General features: G+C 54.9%; 1 protein-coding gene across 1 annotated transcript; it reads right to left on the bottom strand.

Moving 5' to 3' along the window:
* Nucleotides 1–4,223: 4,223 nt before the first annotated feature.
* On the bottom strand, nt 4,224–20,259 carry PCDH1 (protocadherin 1). The gene is made up of 4 exons (XM_064277527.1): nt 19,402–20,259; nt 13,339–15,534; nt 7,279–7,498; nt 4,224–5,142 (listed from the first exon to the last, which is right to left on the bottom strand). The coding sequence occupies exons 1-4, from the start codon at nt 20,236–20,238 to the stop codon at nt 4,751–4,753; spliced, it is 3,645 nt and encodes a 1,214-aa protein (XP_064133597.1). The 5' UTR covers nt 20,239–20,259; the 3' UTR covers nt 4,224–4,750.
* Nucleotides 20,260–20,637: the final 378 nt, after the last annotated feature.

Genomic DNA, 20,637 nt, shown 5'->3' on the forward strand with positions numbered 1-20,637 from the left:
GGCCGGTCACCATGGCCACTGGTAGGGGGAGGGTTTGTGATTCTGTAATTGGAGGATTGATGGGGGTGCTGGGCTGTGGCCAGGGAGTATTCAGAGCTGGCCAGAGAGCCCTTCCCTTCTGTCCTCCTCTCCCCGGCTTCCCTTCTCCAGATCGAGGCGCCAGATCCTTGCCCTGTCTTCTTCATTCGCCACCCCCCACCCCCCGGGAGAACTAACCACATATCTCTCCAAAAGTAGCGAGGCGCCCTGGTGTGGGACCGATGAATGGGCGGCCGCGCCCCCCGCCGTCCCCGCCGTCGATCTGGGTGTACACGGAGGCTCATCCGGGATTAGCCCCAGCGCGCGGCTAATCCCAGCGGTTGGACCGACCCCGAGTCCCTGTGCGATGCCCACGCGGCGCCGGACCGGGGAGGGGGCGGTGGCCGAGGAGAAGGGCGCAGGGGGAGGGGCGCCCGGGAGGCGGGGCCGAGAACCCGCCGATCCGGTTCTGTTCTCTACCTCTCGGGAGGAGCCGGTGTTTACCCGGGAGCCGGACCGAGGAGGCCGAGCCGCTAGGACCCGGAAGGAGGAGGGGAAAGGAGCGCAGTCGGAGATCGGGCTGCGACCTTTTCGGGTCCTCTAAATCAACTTCCAACCCTGGTTCTTGACGTGGGAGGGAGCAACAGACCGACAGATGTCTCCCGCCCCTTCTCCCATCCAGTTCCGGCAATTCGGATTCGTCGCCAAAGGAGGGAGGGAACGGGAATGGATACACCAGGGGACGACACCAGCGTGTTCTGGGGGGAGGACCCCAGGGAAGAAGGTTACACATCGTAACCCTCCCCAGCAGCACCCCCCCGCCCCCAAATCCCCGACCTGCAGCTCAGCTCCGGGTGGGGATGGAGTTGCCCAGGCGGGCAGGACTCAGCGGACCGAGTGGCGCACTTTGAGGTGTGCGGACTAGATGTCTAGCCTCAGCCCAGCGTCCTCTCTCCACTCATACACGCCCCCCTCGCCCCTCAGACGCCAATGAATCCGTGTGAGTCTCGGTCCCTACTCTCCCCGCTGCGTCTCCCAGCCCCGAGGCCTCTATCCAGGCTTAGCCCCCCACTCTCCCCGGGACGCAGCCCCAAGGGCTCGGAAGAAGCGGACTGGGGTCCGGTTTTCACACTTTTATTGTAAAGCTCGGGAATAATTACACGGGTCTCTTCATTGACAGCTCAGCAAACAAACCGGAAACAAACCGAACCGGAGGGGATAGGGGCGGTGCCTGCGCATGCTCGCGGCGGGGGGGCGTGGTCAGAGAAAGAGAAAGACAGAGAAATCATTACAAATCAACGGGATTGTGCTCGCAGCGCCAGGGATGGGGTGGAGTGGGGGCGGGGCGAGGGCCCTTCCCGGGAGGAGCGAGGCGGTGGGAAGTGGCACGAACCAAGAGAAACACGACCCCAGTGTGGGCACTCTGCGCGCCCAAAACCCCCCTCCCAGGTCCCCACCCCCCTACACATGAGAGAGACACGGCCCCCCTCCCTACTCAGATAACCCGAGGAGACACAGTCTCCCCCTCCCCACGGGCAGACAAAACCCGCCCGGGAACCCCATGGGCGAGACACAGTCCCCCCTCCCAGAGAAGTCCCGCGTGGAGACAACCCCTAAGAGACTTTCTCACGGCCAGCACAAGCCCTCCCAGCACCCGGAGATAGCCCCCACCCAGAAAAAAAATGGCTCCAGAAGCCCCACCCTCAGGCGAGAGAGGTATCCTAGAGCCCCTAGGAGAAAAGACAGCTCAGAGACTCCCAGCCTCATCCCAAAGTGCTGCGGGTCTGAGACACCCCCAGAAGAGAGATGGGGGGAGAGCCAGAAAAATCCCTTCCCAGGCATGCTTCCGAGATAGCCCCCTTCCCTGGGAAGAGAGATGGCCCAAGACAGACATGCCTTAAGTATGCCCAGGAACCCTGGGAGGAAAACAGGCTCCCCAGAGAGCCTGACTAGGAGGAGAGACATGCTCCCGTGGTCCACAGGGGAGAATGCGTGTCCCTCAGAGACTCCCAAGGGGGGAGATAGGGCCTAGGGGACCCCCAGAGGTGAGGGATGCCCCAAAGACCCTCCCCCTGGGGTATGAGACATATCCCCCTGGATATGGGATAGGAGAGAAATGTCCCCAAATAACCCCCCTCACCAAGAGACATGCCCTGAAGTAGGGGGATGGGGGCCGATTCAGTCCCCTCTAGGAAGACACTGACTAGGTCAGGCCGAGTTTGGGGGGGTCTCCTCTGGCCGAATGTCGCCTGTTTGTACATAAAACTGTACGCGACACAAGGCATTGGGGAGGGCCTACACAGACCTAGGACCAATAGAGGTGGTCCCCAGTGTCACCCATCCCCTGCCCACCTTTGGTTTCACCTCTCAAGTGCCCAGGTGGTGACAGATTCAGTGCCCCCACCCCAACCAGGGGGATGGGGGCTCTGCCTTTGCCTGTGGGAAGGGCTCCTCTGTGCTTCTCAGCCCTCCCAGCCGTCTGGGCCACCCCCTTCCTTCTGGCTTCTCCATTGTGCAAAATGTTCCTCTGCCCTTCCACTCAGTGTTCAGGGGTCTCCAAGACCAGGGCAGGGTGCCCAAGCCACCAGAGGCTTCCAGGGAGTCCACTAACCCCAGGAATGCCTCCTGTTTGGACTACCCTCTCCACCAAGCAAACAGGCCTCATACAATCTTCTTGCCTGCATCTTGACCTCCAGGACCCAGGACAGCCCTCGAGGCCATTGCCCCACAAGCTGGGCATCTCATGCTACGGACTCTACCACTATTGCACCTGTCCCGTTTGTGCAGGGGGAAGGGACTAGCTTTTTAACAAGCCCCCAGCCCACTTCCTGGGCCTCCCCCAGGGAAAGGAGCCTTTGGCGAACCCCTAGACCTGGTTGCTGCGACCCCAGCCCACTCCGCCCCTGCCCTCCATAGAAGGGCTATGTTTGCTGGGGCCACCAGCCTAACAATGCTCTCCTTCCCAGCACTGTTACCCCAAGCCAAGTTGGGGGTAAGGGGCAGAGAAAACGGTGATTCTTCAGCCCCCTGGCTTTTCCAGGGCGGGAGGGAGTCTCTGGGGTTACAGGAGTCAAGACCCCAGTAGCGCAGCTCACTCCCAAAGGCACCAGACAACCCAGCAGCCTGTACCTGACCCACCCCTCCCACACTTGGGCCACCCCTAAGCTTAGAGACTAAGTCAAGCAAGGGCCATACCCTGAGTCTCCAGCCTCCCAGCCTGGACCCCTGGGGAGCTGGAGAGGTATGGGCCAAGGCAGTGGGGGCTTCTGGAGAGAAGAGGGGCTGAGGCTTTGAGATGGCCACAGTGGGAGTTAGGGGCTCTGCAGGATGCCCCTCATACCCTGGCCCCCTAGAAGTGAGGAAAGGAACCCCACCTCATCATGGCTGCCCCCTAGCCCCTCCCCCCCCATGGGACCCCTGACCCTGGCAAAGGGAAGCCCAACTGGAAGAAGGGGGCCTGGATCCTGGGATGCCCTGAGGCAGCCCTTCCCACCCCCCTGAGATCAAGGCAATGGTGGTTTTACAGGCGGACGGGTCAGTCATGGCAGGGGCTGGGGGGTGGGGGGCAGGGAGGGGACGGGGGCAGGCCCCCCATACCAGGGGCAGCAACCAGCCACCCCCTGAACAAACCTTCCTGCTCCCAACTCACCCAACCAGGCCAGAGGCACAGTTATCCCACCCCTGTCCAGCTGCCCCCCACAGCCTCAGGGCCCCTCTGCGATGCTCATCTGGATGTGGGGGGCCAGCCTGAGCGGGGATCCCCCCAGGGCACAGCGCAACAGTTCCAAAAAAATAGAGATCTGTATTTTTAAAAAAAAAATTAAATAAAAGCCCAGCTCTGCTGATAGGCGAATGTTATTCCCGTCCCCACCCCACCCACCCTGTTGTTTCCCTGGCCTGCACCCCTATCTCGCCACGGCCCCAGGGGTATTTACAACATGGGGTGGGGGCACTGCGACAGGGAGAGGGGGCACAGGGCAGGTTCCCCTCACCAGAGGGATCCCCCAAGACAACACAACATCAACGAGAAAAGTTGCAAATCAGGCAGAAATGGGGACATCATTCCAAGGTCCTTATATACAGACACTGCATGACCGGGGGGAAGGGGGCACCCAGATGGGACTAGGCAGGGCATGTGGCAGGCAGGTGGGCCAGCCCAGGAGCATTACGGGAAGACAAGGCCCCTAGGCCCCGTCCCACTCCACCCCCATCCCCACCCCACCTTTGGCAACGAAAGCCCTTCACAGAGCCCCTGACAGTCAAGGGTTTCTTTTGGGAGTTCTCAGGGAGAGGAACTTCCCAGTCCAGCCCTGCTTTAGGGCTAAAATGGGGGCATTCTATCCCTGCCCCGTCGGCCATGCGGGAAACAATGAGTTAAAAGTGTGCTGCCTGCCCTTGACTCCACAATCTGCCCAAAGTGAGGGGTGCTCCCTGGAAGCCGAGGGAAGAGAGCCCAGTAATTGTAAAGGAGCCCTCTTGGGCATCAGCTGGGGGGAGCCCCATAAAAGGGAAGAAGGGGCTCCCAGGGGCTGGGGGCTGGAAATGAGAGGAGAGGACCTGGACCCTCCGTGGGGGAAAGGTCAGCGTGGTTATGAAGCCAGTACTCCCCCCACCTTGGGGTCCTGGTCAGGAAGTCCACGCTGGAGGGGTCAGGAGTGGAGGCCCTGGAATGGGCCCATCTGGAAGCTGGCCGGCGGCTAGGGAGGGGGCAGCCGGCCGGCCAGAGGGGGGCTCACAGGTAGATCTCACGCTTGGCGGTCTGGGATGCCGGTGTGGCTGTGGGTGGGAAGTCCGAGGTCTGGGTCAGGGGGATTTCCTCCAAGGTGGCCGAGTCCTTGCAGGAATCATGGCTACTGTGGGAGAAGGCACTGTAGGAGGGCAGGAGGCGCACGGGGGCCGTTTTGGTGTTCCGGTCTTCCGGGGGGCTGGGGCTGCCGGCGCCCGCAGGCTCCTGCCCTCCTCGGTCCTGGTAAGGCACGAAGGTGGAGAGTTTGAGGGCGCTGCTCTTGGTCCGGCGGCTGGGAGATGACTGGCCAGGCATCCAGCACGTGTCAGAGTGGCCAAACTCGCTGCACTCCCGGGTGCATGTGCCCGTCATGGCGACGTCAGGCAAAGGGCGCAGGTCTGCAGGAGACAGGTGAAAAGGACAGTCATCAGTGGGTCAGCCTCAAAAAGCTCTGTTCCACAGCCCCCAGCAGGCACCTGCACCCTGCCTCAGAACAAGGGTGCGCGCCCCTTCCTGCCCACTGAGCTCCCAAACACACACCTTCAAAAAGACACACCCTTCCACCATCCACCCTCCAGCCCACTGCTCTTTCTCCTCTCTCTCTCACACGCACACACAATCCGTCCTTAAATAGATGCATTCCTTCCATCTTCACCCACTCTCGAGCTCTCTTCTCACACACCCACCAAATCTGCCCTCAGACAGGTGCACAAACACACACACTCAACTACACTCTCTGTCATCTGTCTCCAGACAGGCTTCAACATGCAAATCTACCCTCAGATAGGGCTGAGGAAACCCCCATCCTCATCTAAGGATACAATCTCACTTTCTCTCTCACACACATACACATCTCCCCACAGATAAGCACAAACACAAAAACCTATACTGGGTATCTTTATCCTCGAAAAAATGTGGGCACACACCTTTCTTCTAAGCCCCCTCAAGCCTTCGCCCTCCTAGTGTCCTGGAATCCCACCCTGTACAGCGAGGCCCTGCTTTAAAGCCTGGGAGGAGACAAGCCAGCCTTTGTGGGGTGTTCACATACAAGCACACACACACCCACAAGCACGCTCATGCAGCACCTCCCCTACACCACCACCACCCCTGGCCTTGCCCCGGCTCCCAGCCCAGAGCACCCACGGGAACAGGAGTTGGCCGCCTGACATCAGCAGTAGCTGGTGTGGTTGCTGGGGAGCGGGGTCTCCATGGGAACACCTGGGCCATGAGCACTTCCTACCTCAGCTGCCCTGGTCCTGCCCTCACTCAGGGACAGCGTGAGGCTGTGACCTCCCCGAGGGACATGACTGAGACAGCATTGCCTGGGGTGGGGGCCCCCTGGCACCACCCACCCTAGCTTGGCCTCCTGGCAGTGCAAGGTGAGGATGGGACAGCACTCTTGTTAACCCTCAAACTGCCAAGGCCCTCTACCTCAGGGAGGAGTTGGGGAACCCAATGTGGCACGGAGCAGAGCACGGGCACTGGGTGGGCGGGGCTGGGTGCTGGGTGAGTCCCATAGACCCCAGACCCCAGAGCAGCTCCCACCTACCTGGCATTCCACCTCAGGGCCTGCTCCGGCCAGTCGGCTCTGCGCGGGCACAAAAAGGACGAGACTGGCATGAGATCGCGCAGGGAGGGGGCTTGGGGGCACAGGGCAGCATGAGACCTAGGGCCTGGGAGCTTAAACATGGGCCCTATGCTTAAGGGGTGGGGAGTGGCACTTTTGATCTATTTTGGGGAGGAAGGTTGAGAACTGAGGGAGGGGGCAAGACCCAAGGACAGCTTCAAGTTAGTCTTTCCGTCCCAAGGGCTAGCTTATCCTGTCTCCTTTCCCCCAGGCTGCCTCGTATGTGTTCACACACAGACTCGCACGCACAACACACACGTGCACATGCACACATACTCTGACAGCACGCTGTGTCATCCATTCCCATGCTGACCTCTGCTCCCGCCTAGGACTGCCCTCTGCCATCACCCTCCAAACCCTTCTGGAAGGCCTTTCCCTGCCCCAGCTTTCCCAGCCTTCTCCTCCTCAGTTGAGTCCTCTCCAGGGGGATCATCAGACCAGTCCTAGAGCTCTTCATAGCAACTGGGATCCCGCCAACCTACCTCCATCTCCCTCCCCAAGGTTCCCGCACCACTACCGGAGCCCTTTGGCCATCCTATGTTCCCCTCATCATTCTCAGGGTCCCTGTTTCCCTGGAGGCAGTATAATGTAGTGCTGAATGCAAGGGTTTTGCAGTTAAAGAAGCTTAGGTTTGAATTCCTCCCAGCTCGGCCACTTTCTAGTTGTATGACTTTGGACAAGAGACAACATCTCTGAGCCCCGGTTTCTCTCACTGTAAAGTAGGCACAAAAAAGTTCTCAGATCACAGAGTAGTTCTGAGGATTCAGTGAATATATACCTGCAAGCACTCAGCACAGTGATTACTGCTGCACACACAATAAGCTCAATGAAAGGAGCAGGAGATCTCTTCACCATTCTCAGCCTCCTACTCATTCCCAAGGTTTCCTACCATGCTGGTGTTCCTCACCATTCTCGGGGTGCTCCATCTCGCCTATGCTGCCATCAGGGGTGGTGCGCTCATAGTGATCCTCAGGCAGGGCTAGGGGACCAAGTCGGGGCCCCGAGGATGACTTGCTGGATGGTGTCTCAGACTCCTCCAGGCCACTATCGTAGTAACTGTGCTGGGATGGGTCCTGCAGCTCCTGGGCCTGGCTGGTGGCCGAGAAGGTGACACGACGGTGAGGTAACTGTTGGGAGAGGGACTGTCACTGCTGGCTGGTCAGCCTGCCCCATGGGCCCATCACCATACCAGACCCCAGCCCCAGCAAGGCCCACACTCAGAACTTCCAGCCCCCCAGGCCTCAGCAGCAACCAGGAAGAGGCTCAGCCCCCTAGCACACAGCACAGCCCCCAAGAAAGCACAGGCCGTAGAAGAGGGCTGCCACTTAATTCTAGGACAGCCTCCAATACAGCCAAGTCCACATACCAAAAGTCCCAACATAGCATAGGCCCCAATATTATTATAGCCCCCAGACCACAACAATAACCCTAATTTAGTACAATCCACTGTTAGAGCACAGCTCTTCTAGTTCTAGCTCAGTTTCCCAACACTGGTATAGCCCTTAATTCTGAACAGCCTTAATACAGTGCAGAACCCAACACCAGAAGAGCACACCACCAGCCCAACTCCCTTAGTTCTAGCATAGCCTCCTAACACCGGCACAGACTACAGTTTCTAGATTAGCTCCCTCCAAAGCAGTACAGACTCCTAACGCCAAACAGCTTACCAGTACCAGAACGGTCGCCTAATTTCCAAACAGCACCTCCAAACTCCAGCCCAGGTCCTCACCTGTTTCACTGCTGTGTAACTTCTCATTGTCCCATCCAAACCAGGTGCCAACCTCTTTCCCATCCCCGGCTTGTAGCCCTGCAGGCAGCCTCAGGATGCCCTCCTGAGTCCTTTCCCCGCTCAGTCCTACATTCATTTCTCTCCAGAAAGGCCTTTGGAGTAGAATAAGGTGGGAAGGAAGACCGGTGAAAAGGGAGCCTAACAAACCAGGGCACCTGGGGTGGGGCAGTTGTTAGGTGCTGTTGAGTCAGTTCGGACTCTTGGCGGCCCTATGAACCCTAAGACCAATAGAACGAAACACTGCCCGGTTCTACGCCATCCTCACAATCTTTGTTATATTTGAGCCCATTGTTGCAGCCACTGTTTCAGTTCATCTCGGGTTTTCCTCTTTTTCACTGACCCTCTACTTTACTAAGCATGATGTCCTTTTCCAGGGACTGGTCCCTCCTGGTAACATGCCCAAAATACCTGAGACAAAGTCTCGCCATCCTCACTTCTAAGGAGCATTCTGGCTGTACTTCTTCCAAGACAGATTTGTTCTTTCTGCTGGCAGTCCATGGTATATTCAGTATTCTCCACCAAAACCATAATTCAAAGGCATCAATTCTTATTCAGTCTTCCTTTTCCATTGCCCAGCTTTCACAGGCATATGAGGTAATTGAAAATACCATGGCTTGGGTCAGGTGCACCTTAGTCCTCAAACTGACATCTTTGCTTTTTAAGACTTCGAAGAGGTCTTTTGCAGCAGATTTGCACAATGCAATACATCATTTCATTTCTTGACTGCTGCTTCCATGGGTGTTGATTGTAGATCCAAGTAAAATGAAATTCTTGACAACTTCAAAATTTTCTTCATTTATCATCATGTTGCTTATTGGTTCAGTTGTGAGGATTTTTGGTGGGGCAGTAGAACAAAGGAAACTCCCCTGTCTTCCAGATCAGGAAAGAGAGTATTAACTGTAGAGGGTGAGGCCCTGTGAGGAGCTTGGGAATGGGGGGAAGGGAAGGGCTGGTATCAGTCAGGGAGTAGGAAGGCTGGCTTCAAATGGAGCTTCGTTCTAGGAAATAGGAAGGAGTGCTTGGGAGGGGCCGCCAGTTTGGGGGAGGGACACCCATTCAAGGAGGAGCTGGCTTGGAAACTTAGACTGGAGTGGGAAGTGGGGAAACGAAACTTCCAGGCAGCAGCCAGGTTTGTCTGCCATGGGTTAACAATCATCCCAGGAACCTGGCAACCTTGGCTTGGTACTTGCACAACCACCCAGCCACCTATACACCCACCTGGGACTGCTACTGGTTTTCCTGCCAACAGAAATTAGGAGTTGTGGAGGGCACAGACCCAGGGCCTCTGGAGGCCAGAGGCGGGAACAGCACAGATCCAGCCCTGCTGATGAGTCTCCAGGCTCCCTCCAGCCCGCCATGGCTTTGGCAGAGCTTGTCTTTACAAACCTCAGTAGGTTATGAGGTGTGAAGATAGCCAGGAGAAGTGGTTCCTGGGTTTGCAGACTCACCCTTCTGATACCCCTACATGATTTTCAACCCTACTCAAGGCAGCTAGGGTCGGGGAGGCTATCAGAGTAGATTTGTAGCTGGCAGGAAGGCAGGCCAGAACTGCTTCTCTACAGTGGCCCCCACCCCATCTTCAGGAAAAGGTGACCGTTCTTGGGATCCATGTTGTGATCCAAAACACCAAAGGGTATGGGTGATGTCAGACAAGGTCCCCAAAATTGACTTGGACATTGGGGCTGGGAGGTTAGAAAGGAGCATAGTCTGCCTGGTGGTGGGTTAAACAAGCTCCAGGATGGGTCTGAGAGGTATACAGGAGCCTGGTTATCAGTGCTTCTCTTTCTTCTTTCAAGACCTCAGCCTGCACCCCTCCCTCCCTGCAGAGCCCACACCTGGTAACTGAGGGCTCCAGTCCTGCCCATTAGCTGGGACCTTGGGTAAGTCATTTGGTCTCTTTTCCTATGATTCTTTTCTGTAAAATGGAAGGGTAGGCTACACTTGGCATTAGACATTCCCTATAATTCTACAACTAGCAAACCATAAAAGCCCAGCTCTAAAATCTCTCTCAAACTCTAATTCTGAAATTCTAGACGCTTGCTGAATACTAACCCCAACTAGCCCTTCAAACTCAGCATGTGTGAAACCAAATTCTTCTTTTTCTTCAATCAGCTTCTGCATGGTAAACGATCTCATCATTATCCGCCCAATCTTGGTAGTTCTCCCCTCATTCGCTATCCATACCCTAAGCTCAGCCAAATCTATCCATCCATCTACCACCCCCATTACCATCACCTTAGTCCAGAACTTAAAGGTTGAAGCCTACACCTTCATCTCCAGCCCTTTTAAACCCATCACACATTCTAGAGAACTCTTTAAAACTCAGTTCACCCGAAAAAACTCAAACTTTTAAGGAGCTTTTGGGAAGGCATCCATGTCTGCTACAACCTACAGTTCTTCCAGTCTGATCTCTCAGCTCTCCGCTACCCTCCCGTCCACCCCAAATACTCCCTGCTCAGCCCTCTCCCTGCCTCCAGTTTGGGCACTCATGCCAGCCTCAGCCCATTTACTCACATGGTGACCCTAGGCAGGGCTATCCTCCTGCCTCCTCGTTGAAGAGGTGGCTTAAATTTCACACTCTGCCCCCAGAAATCCACCTCATGTCCTATGGCAGATTTTCCCATACTATGCTCCTCAAAGAAAGGTAAGTTCAAATAAATTTAGAAAACTCTAATGTTTAATAGGTTCTCCCCTTTTTTGTAGGACTTCATGAAGGCTTTAATATCCAGTGATAGTGAATCTTCAGAGCGGATGCCCTACTGCCAAAACTAACGTAATCATGGAACCCCTTTTGTATACCATAATGGATAATGGCAGACTCTGGAAATCAGTTTTCCTGGTGCTGCGTTTGAATTTTGGCTCCATCACTGAACTACCGGTATGGCCTTGGGGAAGTTAATTAACTTCTCTAAGCCCAAGTTTTCACTTCTGTAAAATGAGCATTATAACGACCCACAAAAAGCTTTAAGTGTTAAACGAGTTACTTCACATAAAGTGCTGAGCATGGTACCTTGCAACTAGTAAGGACTCAAAAAATAGACTCAAGCAGTAGTTTCAGGGAACAATTTGGGAAAACCTTTACGATGGCACTCTTTTCATTTGACACTTAGATTCTCAATTGCCTCAACTTTTCACTTGTACATCTTATAATGAGTATGCCATTTTTTCTTCAGGATCTAGTACCATGCTGAGCACACAGGAGGAACATAGCCTGTGTGTTTTGATGATGACAATAGGTGTTGTGGATTAGATGGGTCCAAATGTTGGAGAAGGTATTCAACATGGCTCCGCGTATGGGTTGGATTTGGTGCAGTAAGGGGAAAGCCCTTAGACTCTGGGAAAGAAAGCAATCAAGGAGCTAAAGGAACAGGAGGAAGAAGGTGGCAGCAGTGACAAGAATCGGGAAAAAAAGAGGAAGAAAGGGAGGTCAGGAGTTGCTGGAGGTCTCCCATGAGATGCTGGGTTTGTCCAGGTGAAATGAGATATAACTTGATGTAACTAGACCTCACTCCCTCCATGACTGCTCCTCCTAAATCACTAGAATTTCTTATTTTGGGGGTACCCCCAAGGCATTAGAGAATTTGTGGATGGAATCAGAGCACGGAGTTGGCGCCTTGGACCTCCTGGGAGTGTCTCAAGCCTCTTCAGTCACCATGGAGATGGGTTGCCTCTGGCCTCAGAGACTCCCCCAGGACCTGAGGCTCTCACTCAGACTTTAGCCCAAGTCCCTCCTCCCAGCCACAGCCAGAGACAGGGCAGACCACAAGTACAAGAAGTGAGAGATGGAGAGAGAGAGAGAGCCAGCAGCCTAGGGCAGCCAGAGTAAGGAGCTGAAGGAAGGGGAGGGAGGTGGCAGCAGAGGTAGCATGCAGAACTGGGACCCACTCACCCCAGTAGGCAGGGAACAATCTAGGAACGGGGGATGCAGAGCAGGTCAATCCAAAGAACTTGAGAATCCCCTCCCCATTCACTGGACCCTCCCTCCCTCCAGCAGGGCTGGTGATCCTGGTGGGGAGACAGGGCAGGGCCAGCTAACTGCTGGGAGTTGAGTGGGAAAGGGACTTGGGGGAAGATCTTAGTTTGAGGGAAGGTGGTTGGTATAATCAGGAGGTTCTCTGCCTTCCCCTGAGGCAGGCGGCTGACTCCACCCCCACAAGACCTCTGGTCTGAGGTCTATCAGGGGCCACTCAATTTGGGTATCAAGTCTCAGTGGAGAAAGAACAGGACTTGGGTACATCCCCACCTGCCCTTCCTCAGTGAAGGGTGTCATTCTTATGGAGATGACCTCACACTGTGGGGCAGGGGACAGGGTCCAGACATCTTCTTTTGAAGCTGGTCAGAGGGCACTTTCCCCAGATGTGGCCATGGGGGTGGATAAGGAGATGGGAAGTTAAGATAGGATGGGGTGGAGTGGGCAGGTCTAGGATGTGGATAAGACAAGGAATGGGGAAGTTGAGGCAAGACAAAGGGCTGTTTCCAGTCTCTCTCGCTCCTTCTCTCAGTTCCAGGAAAATAAGAAACCAAAACTCCAAAAATAGAGAACTTTATTGTCAGAGACAAGTTTAGGTGCTGGGGCTGGGGAGTTGGGGCCCAGTTCCAGGAGCCTGGAGGTGGGGAAAAGGTTAACACAGGATATACAGAGAAGGCACAGATGGGGAGGTTCTCCCTCCCTGACAGACTCCCCACCCAATTTCCCACCAGTACTCTAGGTCTCCTTGTTTCTCCTCTGAAAAGCACCTATGGCTAGTTTCGAATAGAGATCTAGGTTTGGAGTACACTTCTTCCCCTCTTCCCTCTCCCACTTCTGCTTCTAAACCCTTCTGCTCACCTGCCCATCAGCCCTCACCACAGACTCAGCAGCTGATCCAGGGTCCTAAGGTCTAACAAGTCATAGTCCTCTCCTCAGTGGGGGAGGGGGCTCAGGGAGGAGGAGACCCAGAGCACACCCTCCCTCAACTTTCACTCAGCCTGACCCTCCGTGCCTGGGTCAGGCAGCAGGGTCATAACCAAGGTCCGAGGCCCCAGCCCCCCTAGGTCTGTGGTCCGATTCCCACATGTGCTGCTGAGTGTGGCAGGCATGATACACTTGCTCCCTCACTCCCACACCTCGGTCCAAATGGCCCCATGGTAGGGGTGGGGTAGGGGCCGGGGCGTGCTGAGCCGCAAGGGTTGGCCTACCTGCTTGCTGGGGTATTTGGGGGGGTTGGTGCGGTAGCTGTAGTCGGAGTACTGCTCAGAGCCCGTGGACGTCGTGTCCCCAGTGCCCACAAATGTGTTGGCAGGTGGCAGGTCCTGCACCACCTGGTGCTTCTTGGAGGCCGAGGGTGACTGGGGCTGCAGCTGGATGGAAGGTAGTGGGGAGTTAGAGCGGTAGTGGCGGCCCAGATCAGGGCTGCCCGGTGGGTAGTTGAGGGGCAGGTGGATGCGGGGGCTGTCCCCAGGGGCATCACTCATCAGGTTGAACTTGAGGGACTTCTGCAGCCCCGTTTCATCCTCATCCTCCACTGGCTTCACAGGCTTCGGAGACTTGCTCTTCTTGCCTTTGCTTTTGTTTCCTTTAGAGGCTTTGCTGCTGGGCTTGGGGGCGTACAGGTCCTTGGTCTCCTTCTTACCAGCCTGGTAGCCACTCTTGGCCTCCCGCTGCCGACAGTAGCGCACAAGCACTGCCAGGGCAATGAGCAAGGCCACGGCCACAACACCAGCCACCACACCAAAGAGGATATTGCCTCGCTGCTTGGAGCGTTCGTACTCTGGATCCCCAGCAATGTCGATATCCAGAGGCGTGTCCAGGCTGTGGCCCAGTAGGGTCTCCAGTAATGTGCGGTTGGCCAGGGTCTCATTGACATAAAGGTGGACCAGGGCTGTACCATACCGTGGAGGCTTGCCACGGTCGCTGACCTTCACCACCAGACGGTGCAGCCCGTGGTGGCGCCGCTCAATCTCCTTTTCCAGGGTTATGGCACCCGAACGGGACCCAATCTGGAAAAGTCCGTAAGGGTTGCCACCTGCGATGCTGTAGGTCAGCTCGGCATTGACACCAGAGTCAATGTCCTCCGCTGTCACCTGGCTGACAGTCTCACCAAGATGTGTCTGGGGGGTCAGCAGCCGGTGGGAGGTGTTGGATGGGGCGGTGATAAAGGGTGCATTGTCATTCTCGTCCAGCACATTGATGGTAACACCAACATAAGCTGAGCGAGGTGGGACGCCTCCATCCACCGCCTTCAGCTGGAAGGTATAAGTGCTTTGCTGCTCCCGATCAAAGCTCAGGCTGGAGAGGATGGTGCCCGTTCCATTCTGGATAACAAAGTCTCCGTTGTCCTGCTCCACCGAGAGCTGCACCCGAGCATTCTCCCCCTTGTCCCCATCAATGACTGTCACCATACCTACTGGACTCAGTGCTGGCATGTTCTCCATCACTGAGAAGTTGTAGCCACTCAGCATAAATTTGGGGTCATTGTCATTGCAGTCCAGCACATTGACAAGGACGGTGGCTGTGCCCTGAAGGCTGGGGCTGCCCCGGTCAGCGGCCACCACCTTCAACTCGTAGCTGTCCCGCTGTTCCCGATCGAGGGATGTCTTCACCCGGATCTCTCCAGTCTCAGGTGAGATGGTGAAGAGGCCCTTGGCAGCAGGCTCAGGTTCCAGAGAGTAGACCAATTCAGCATTGGAGCCAGAGTCAGCATCGCTGGCAGTGACCTCAGCAACCACTTCACCAGGTTTGTTGTTTTCTGGGAAGGCAACCTCAGTGATGCTCTGCGTGAAGACAGGTGCATTGTCATTGACATCTACCACCTGAACTTTGAGGGAGTTAGTGCTGGAGAGTGGGGGGTTGCCAGAGTCCACGGCCACAATCTCTATGGTGTAGTCTTTGACCTTTTCATAATCGAGTGGGGTGGTGGTCTGCAGGAAGTACTTCTTCTTGCTGTCACTGCCTGTCTCACTGGCCTGGCGTAGCTGGAAGGGCACATCACCTGCCACCACACAGGTGACAGCTGCATTCTCTCCTTCATCTCGGTCAGACACTTGCACCAGGGCCACCGCGGTCTCCTCTGCCACATCCTCTGAGATGTTAGCCATCCCGTCTTGATGGGTCACCAGCCCTATGCCCCGGATCTCAATGGTGGGGGCGTTGTCGTTCATGTCCTTCACAGTCACAACCACCTGGGCACGGGCACTCTTGGGGTTGGCACCTCGGTCCTTGGCAAGAACGGAGAATCGCAGGGTGCTTAGGTCCTCACGGTCCACGGGGCCCTGTACAGTAATAAGTCCAGTGTTCCTGTCCAGTCGCAGAAGACGCCTCACCACTTCAGGGGCCTGGTGGAACGTGTAGTCAATCTCTGCATTGGCACCTTGATCTGAGTCATTGGCCTTCACCTACAGGGCAGGAGAGAAATACAAGGAAAACCGGGATGGCTTAGTCCAGGGATACAATGTGCTGCCGATGTCCTGTCCAACAAACTTCGAAAAGTAGTACATTTTCTAAAAAAAGGAGATTTTTCTCAGTCCTGACTCTGGCAGACAGTACTAATCTATTTTTCTGAAGAGCTCAGATGCAGCCTGTGAATCTTCAACAGTGCTACAGGCAGCTATAGGCGACTACAGGAGATGGGACAGGATGTACTTAAAATCCACTTGTCATTCCTGCAACAGTTCCCCAAAATACCAGGATGAGGATGCCAAGTAGCAGCGAGGGAAGCCCTTCCAAGTCACTGAACTGGTCTTCAACCCTTCTAAAGAAAGGTGTGAGCAACAGAGATGGCGTCTACACACGCAAGTGTGTATATAATACGTAGGCAGGCACATAAACATTTGTATGTGTGATTGTGTGAGAAGGCATATGTGTTTGCAAGTGTGAGTGGAGAACCACATGTCGGCCCAGAGACCACAGGTGAGAGGGTTTCTTCTGAAAGCAGCCAGGTAGAGATGTGGGTCAGAGGGAGCCCGCCTGCCAGGCCGAGGCCCCAGCCACTGCCCTGTCAAACCGGGGAAACCTGTTTCAGCAGCTCCTTCCCCTCCCGCTGGTGCTGGCCTGGCGAGGCACCAACAGGCACCAACATGAGGAATCCAGCTCAAGCTGCGGCCAGGAGGGAGGGGTTGGTGCAGGCCACAGAGCCGGCTGGCAGCGGGCTGGGCTCCCAGTGTCAAACAATGAACTATCTGTCCCTTTGCAGTGGCCACGCCCTCCTACACCAATGCCGACGCACGCTAGGCCCAACTCTATACACAAACATGGGTGGTAACAGGGCAACAGGAACCAGGTGGGAATGACCATGTGGTACATTGATTAGGTGGAAACGTGAGGGTTGGAGTTAGGCCATAGCCAGACAGAATGCAATAGCTGATGGCCTTCAAAAGGAAAAGGGGCAGAAGGGGCAGGCATAATTTCGCACTCTCTGGGAAGTAAAACAAGAGTCTTGGGTTCAAATTCCAGCTCCACCAATTTCCTAATAAGTATGTGACCTTGAGCCAGCTATTTAACCTTCCCAAACTGCAGTCTATAAATATGTAAAATGAGAAAAATTAACAGTATATATGTCACAGGGTTGTGGTGAAGATTAAACGGGATGTTGTTGCTGTTAGGTACTGTCAAGTTGGTTTGGACTCACAGCAACCCTATGTACAATAGAACAAAACACTGCTCGGTCCTGCGCCATCCTCACAATTGTTTTTATGCTTAAACCCATTGTTGGGGCCACTGTGTCAATCCATCTTATTCAGGATCTTCCTCTTTGTCACTGACCCTCTACCAATGCTGTCTTTCTCCAGGGACTGGTATAATATGTTTAAAGTACATAAGCCAAAGTCTCGCCATGCTTGCTTCCAAAGAGCGCTCTGGCTGCTCTTTCTTTCAAGACAGACTTGGGATAATACATATAAAAATGCCCTACACTGCCTGGCACATGGAAAATCAAAAAACCCATTGCTGTTGAGTTAATTCTAACTCATGGTAACCCTCTAGGACAGAGTAGAATTGTCCAATAGGGTTTCCAAGGCTGAAATCTTTAGGAAGCAGACTGCCACATCTTTTTCCCACAGAGCAGCTGGTGGGTTCAAATCATTGACCTTTTCGTTAGCGGCCCAGCACTTAGTCACTGAGCCACCAGGGCTCCTTGGCATATGGGAAAAAAAAAAAAAAAAAAAAAGCAAAAAAAACCCCATTGCCATTAAGTTGATTCTGACTCACAGCAACTCTATAGAACAGAGTAGAACTGTCCCATAGGGTTTCCAAGGAGTGGCTGGTGGATTTGAACTGCCGACCTTCTGGTTAGCAGCCGTAGCTAGCTGTAGCTCTTAACTGCTGTGCCACCAGGGCCTCTAGCACGTGGAAATTTGCCCCTCAATAGCACTTACCCTTCTCTATTCATCCACTTGGAGTCTCTGGGTGGTGTAAATGGTTAACACCACTTAGAGGCACCTCAGAAGAAGGGGCTGGCAACCTACTCCAGTCAGTGAAAACCCTATAGAGTACAGTTCTACTCAGCACACATGGGGTTGCCATGGGTCAGAATCGACTCAGTGGCAACTGGTTTGGTTTAGTATTCATCCATCCATCTCTCCATCCTCCTATCTGTCTCTAAAAATCAGTGCTAACATAGAGTTGGGCACTTTGTAGGTCCTCAAGACACTCTTAGTCTTCTTTCCCTTGGGAAGGAGAACACCAATTATATCTGCCAAGGTCTTTTTCTACAGTGGAGATCCCTGGGCAGGGGTTCCCCAGCTACCCTGGTCTCCGCTCACACCTGTGAATGTTAAACCCTAAAGATCTCCTCTCCCCTCCCCATTCCCACCCTCTACCCCCCACCCACTGTCTAACTGTTACCAATTTTGACTATCATTCGCACCGTGTGTCACTTGCCACCCTGCTGTCTTTGTCTCTGTCTGCGACTCTTAGTTTCTATTTCCCTCCCATCCTTGCTCAGTTCTGTCTATGCCTCTTTCCCATTGCATGTTCTCCCCAACCTGTGTTTCAGCCCTTGTCAACTTCTCTACCTCATCTCTGCCCTGCTAACCTGCTTCATTTCCCTGCAAGGCCATGTAGCTGGTAAGCACATAGGCTCTGAAACCAGACTATTGGAAGTGGCAAAGGTAGGATTTGAACCTATCAGCTGTGTGATATTAGGCAAGTTTCTTAATCTCCATGGGCTCCATTTGTAAAATGGAGATAATCCTTACAAGATTACATGGTATAATAATACACCTAATGTGTTCACAACAGTGCTTGGCACCTAGGCTATTATTATTTGCCACTCCTGACTGTCTGTCTCTCCTCTCTTTCTTGGTCCCTTCTCCAGGTTGCAGGTCACTAGCCTCTAAAAGGAGTCTGAAGCTCCTACCTATCCCCTATGTCAGCTTGAGAATCCAGGATGCATAGTTTCCTAAGAAAGGTAACGGTGTCCAGGGCAGGCTGAGCCTTCCTCACCTCCCTCACATCAAAGACAGAGGCAGCTTCAGCCCATGCGGAAGGAGAAAGGAGCTGGAGCTGGCATCAGGCCAGCACCAGATGACAGTGGGAGATACGCCCACCTGTCTGCAGGGACGCTTTGTTTGCTCCCTCCCAGGCCCCGGCCCCACCAAGCTGCCCAGCCCCTGGGGCAGTTCCCATGGAGGGGTGCTGAGAACTTCTACAGAAAGGCAACTGGCCCCCCACTGTGCCAAGTGCCCCACACCCATGGGTGCTCCAGGCCTAGGGGAGAAGACATCGGAATACAGTTTCCCAGAACTCTGAGGGTCCACCTGGCTAAAATGGTCTCATGTGACTTTGTCAGGGAGGGGCAAAGTGAGGCTATGTCTTCCAGCTTAAGGAAAATTTCTTCTGGCTAAAGGAAGACCTCCCCTAGTCGGGAAGATATTCTTATCTCTGGAGAGATTCTGCTAGGCTAAAAAGTTCTTCTCTTGTTCCAACTGAGCTCCCCTGGCTGGGGGAGGAGGATCTCATTTGACCTGGGAAAGGGTTTCACTTCTCAGGTTTCCCCAAATTAAGTCTGCCTCGGGGGTGGGAGGTTGCCGTTCATATGCTATGCCACTGTCACCTAAGTGGCTTGATAGAGGGAAATAATATCACCTGCTAGGGGCTGAGGGGTGGGGGTGGGAGTTGTGGGAAGGTCTCACCTGGCTGGGCCTGGGGAAGAGGTTTCACAGTATTTGGACAGTTGTTACCCTGAACTGAAGGGAACTGTCACCTGTTAGGACAGGCTCCCTTTTCTAAAGGTAGGTCACCCTGACAGATAAAAGGCCTCTTACCTGGATGACTGAGTGGCCTATGGGGCTATTCTCAGACAGCTCGGCCTCATAGGAGGGCCGCTCGAACTTGGGGGCGTTGTCATTAGTGTCGAGCACAGTGACACGCAGCAGGGCACTGCTGGCTCGTGGGGGGCTGCCACCGTCCTGCACTTTGATGGTGAGGTCATAGGAGTCCCAGCGCTCGCGGTCCAGGTTGCCCATCACAATGAGCTGTGGCTGCTTCTCCTCCTGGTCCTCTGCTACCTGCAGCCCAAATAGCTCCTGGGCCTCAGGCCCCGCCTGCAGCTCATAGGATGCCACACCATTGGGGCCAGCATCACGGTCCGAGGCCAGCGGGATAGGGAAAAGCGAGCCGATGTTGGTGTTCTCAGGGATAGCCAGAGTGATGACAGGCGAGGAGAAGTTGGGTGTGTTGTCATTGATGTCCTGCACCTCGATCTGGCCCTCCAGTAGCCTGGGGCTGCCGTTCTGCACGAGGTCAGTGATAGACACCTCAAACTCCAGGATGCAGGGCTCACCAGGGAGCTGGTTCTGGCACTCACGGAGCCCCTCCCGGTCGATGGAGGTCTCAGTGGTGAAGATGTCGCCTGTCTTGCCATCCACCCGCAGGTATGGGGCGCCTACCTCTAATTTGTACAGGTGGCCCACATCTGGAAAACCATAGTCAGCCGCGAGGCTCCCAATGAGGGTGTTGGGTGGCTGTTCCTCTGGCACCTTGTATATTACCCGAGTGGCGTGGCCTAGGGATGGGGCCAGCAGGAGCAGCAGTGCCAGCAGCATGGGGGGTAGTGGCCACCGTTGCCCCCCAGGGCCTGGGCTGGGCCTCAGGGGCCCCATCCTGGCAGGCTCCAGAGTCAGGAGGGCTACAAGGGGAAGAAGCAAAACAGATGCTGTCAGCTAGGAAAAGGAACCCAGGCCTGAGGGCTCTCAGAGCTGGTCCCTGACTCTCCCTCTCCTGCCTACACACTATTGTCCCACAGAGAGCTCAGTCCCAGCCCAGAGCCTGGAACCTGGAGTCTCACTCACACCTGGGTGTAGCAGCTGTGTCTGCCCCAGCTGGAGGAGCCGGTAAGAGGACCAGTAAGAGGCCTGGAACAGGTTCTGAGTGGCTCCTGCCCAAGGAACGCCCTTACCCACCTGAAGCTCCCTCAGTCCCAGCCCCCCTCCCTCCCTGCTCTCTGCCCTGTGCTTTGCCCAACACCTCCTTCTCACCAGCTTGCCGCCTTAGTCACCCAT

This window comes from Loxodonta africana, chromosome 2 (genome assembly GCF_030014295.1).
Source record: "Loxodonta africana isolate mLoxAfr1 chromosome 2, mLoxAfr1.hap2, whole genome shotgun sequence".
Taxonomy (NCBI): domain Eukaryota; kingdom Metazoa; phylum Chordata; class Mammalia; order Proboscidea; family Elephantidae; genus Loxodonta; species Loxodonta africana.

What these genes read in the sequence shown, in the direction of transcription:
- PCDH1 (XM_064277527.1), bottom strand. Translation starts at nt 20,238, where the DNA reads ATGGGGCCCCTGAGGCCCAGCCCAGGCCCTGGGGGGCAACGGTGGCCA. An exon ending in TAGGCCACTCAGTCATCCAG is followed by an intron (nt 15,535 to 19,401) that starts GTAAGAGGCCTT and finishes CCTGCCCTGTAG; the next exon opens with GTGAAGGCCAATGACTCAGA. An exon ending in GATGGAGCACCCCGAGAATG is followed by an intron (nt 5,143 to 7,278) that starts GTGAGGAACACC and finishes TGTCTCCTGCAG; the next exon opens with ACCTGCGCCCTTTGCCTGAC.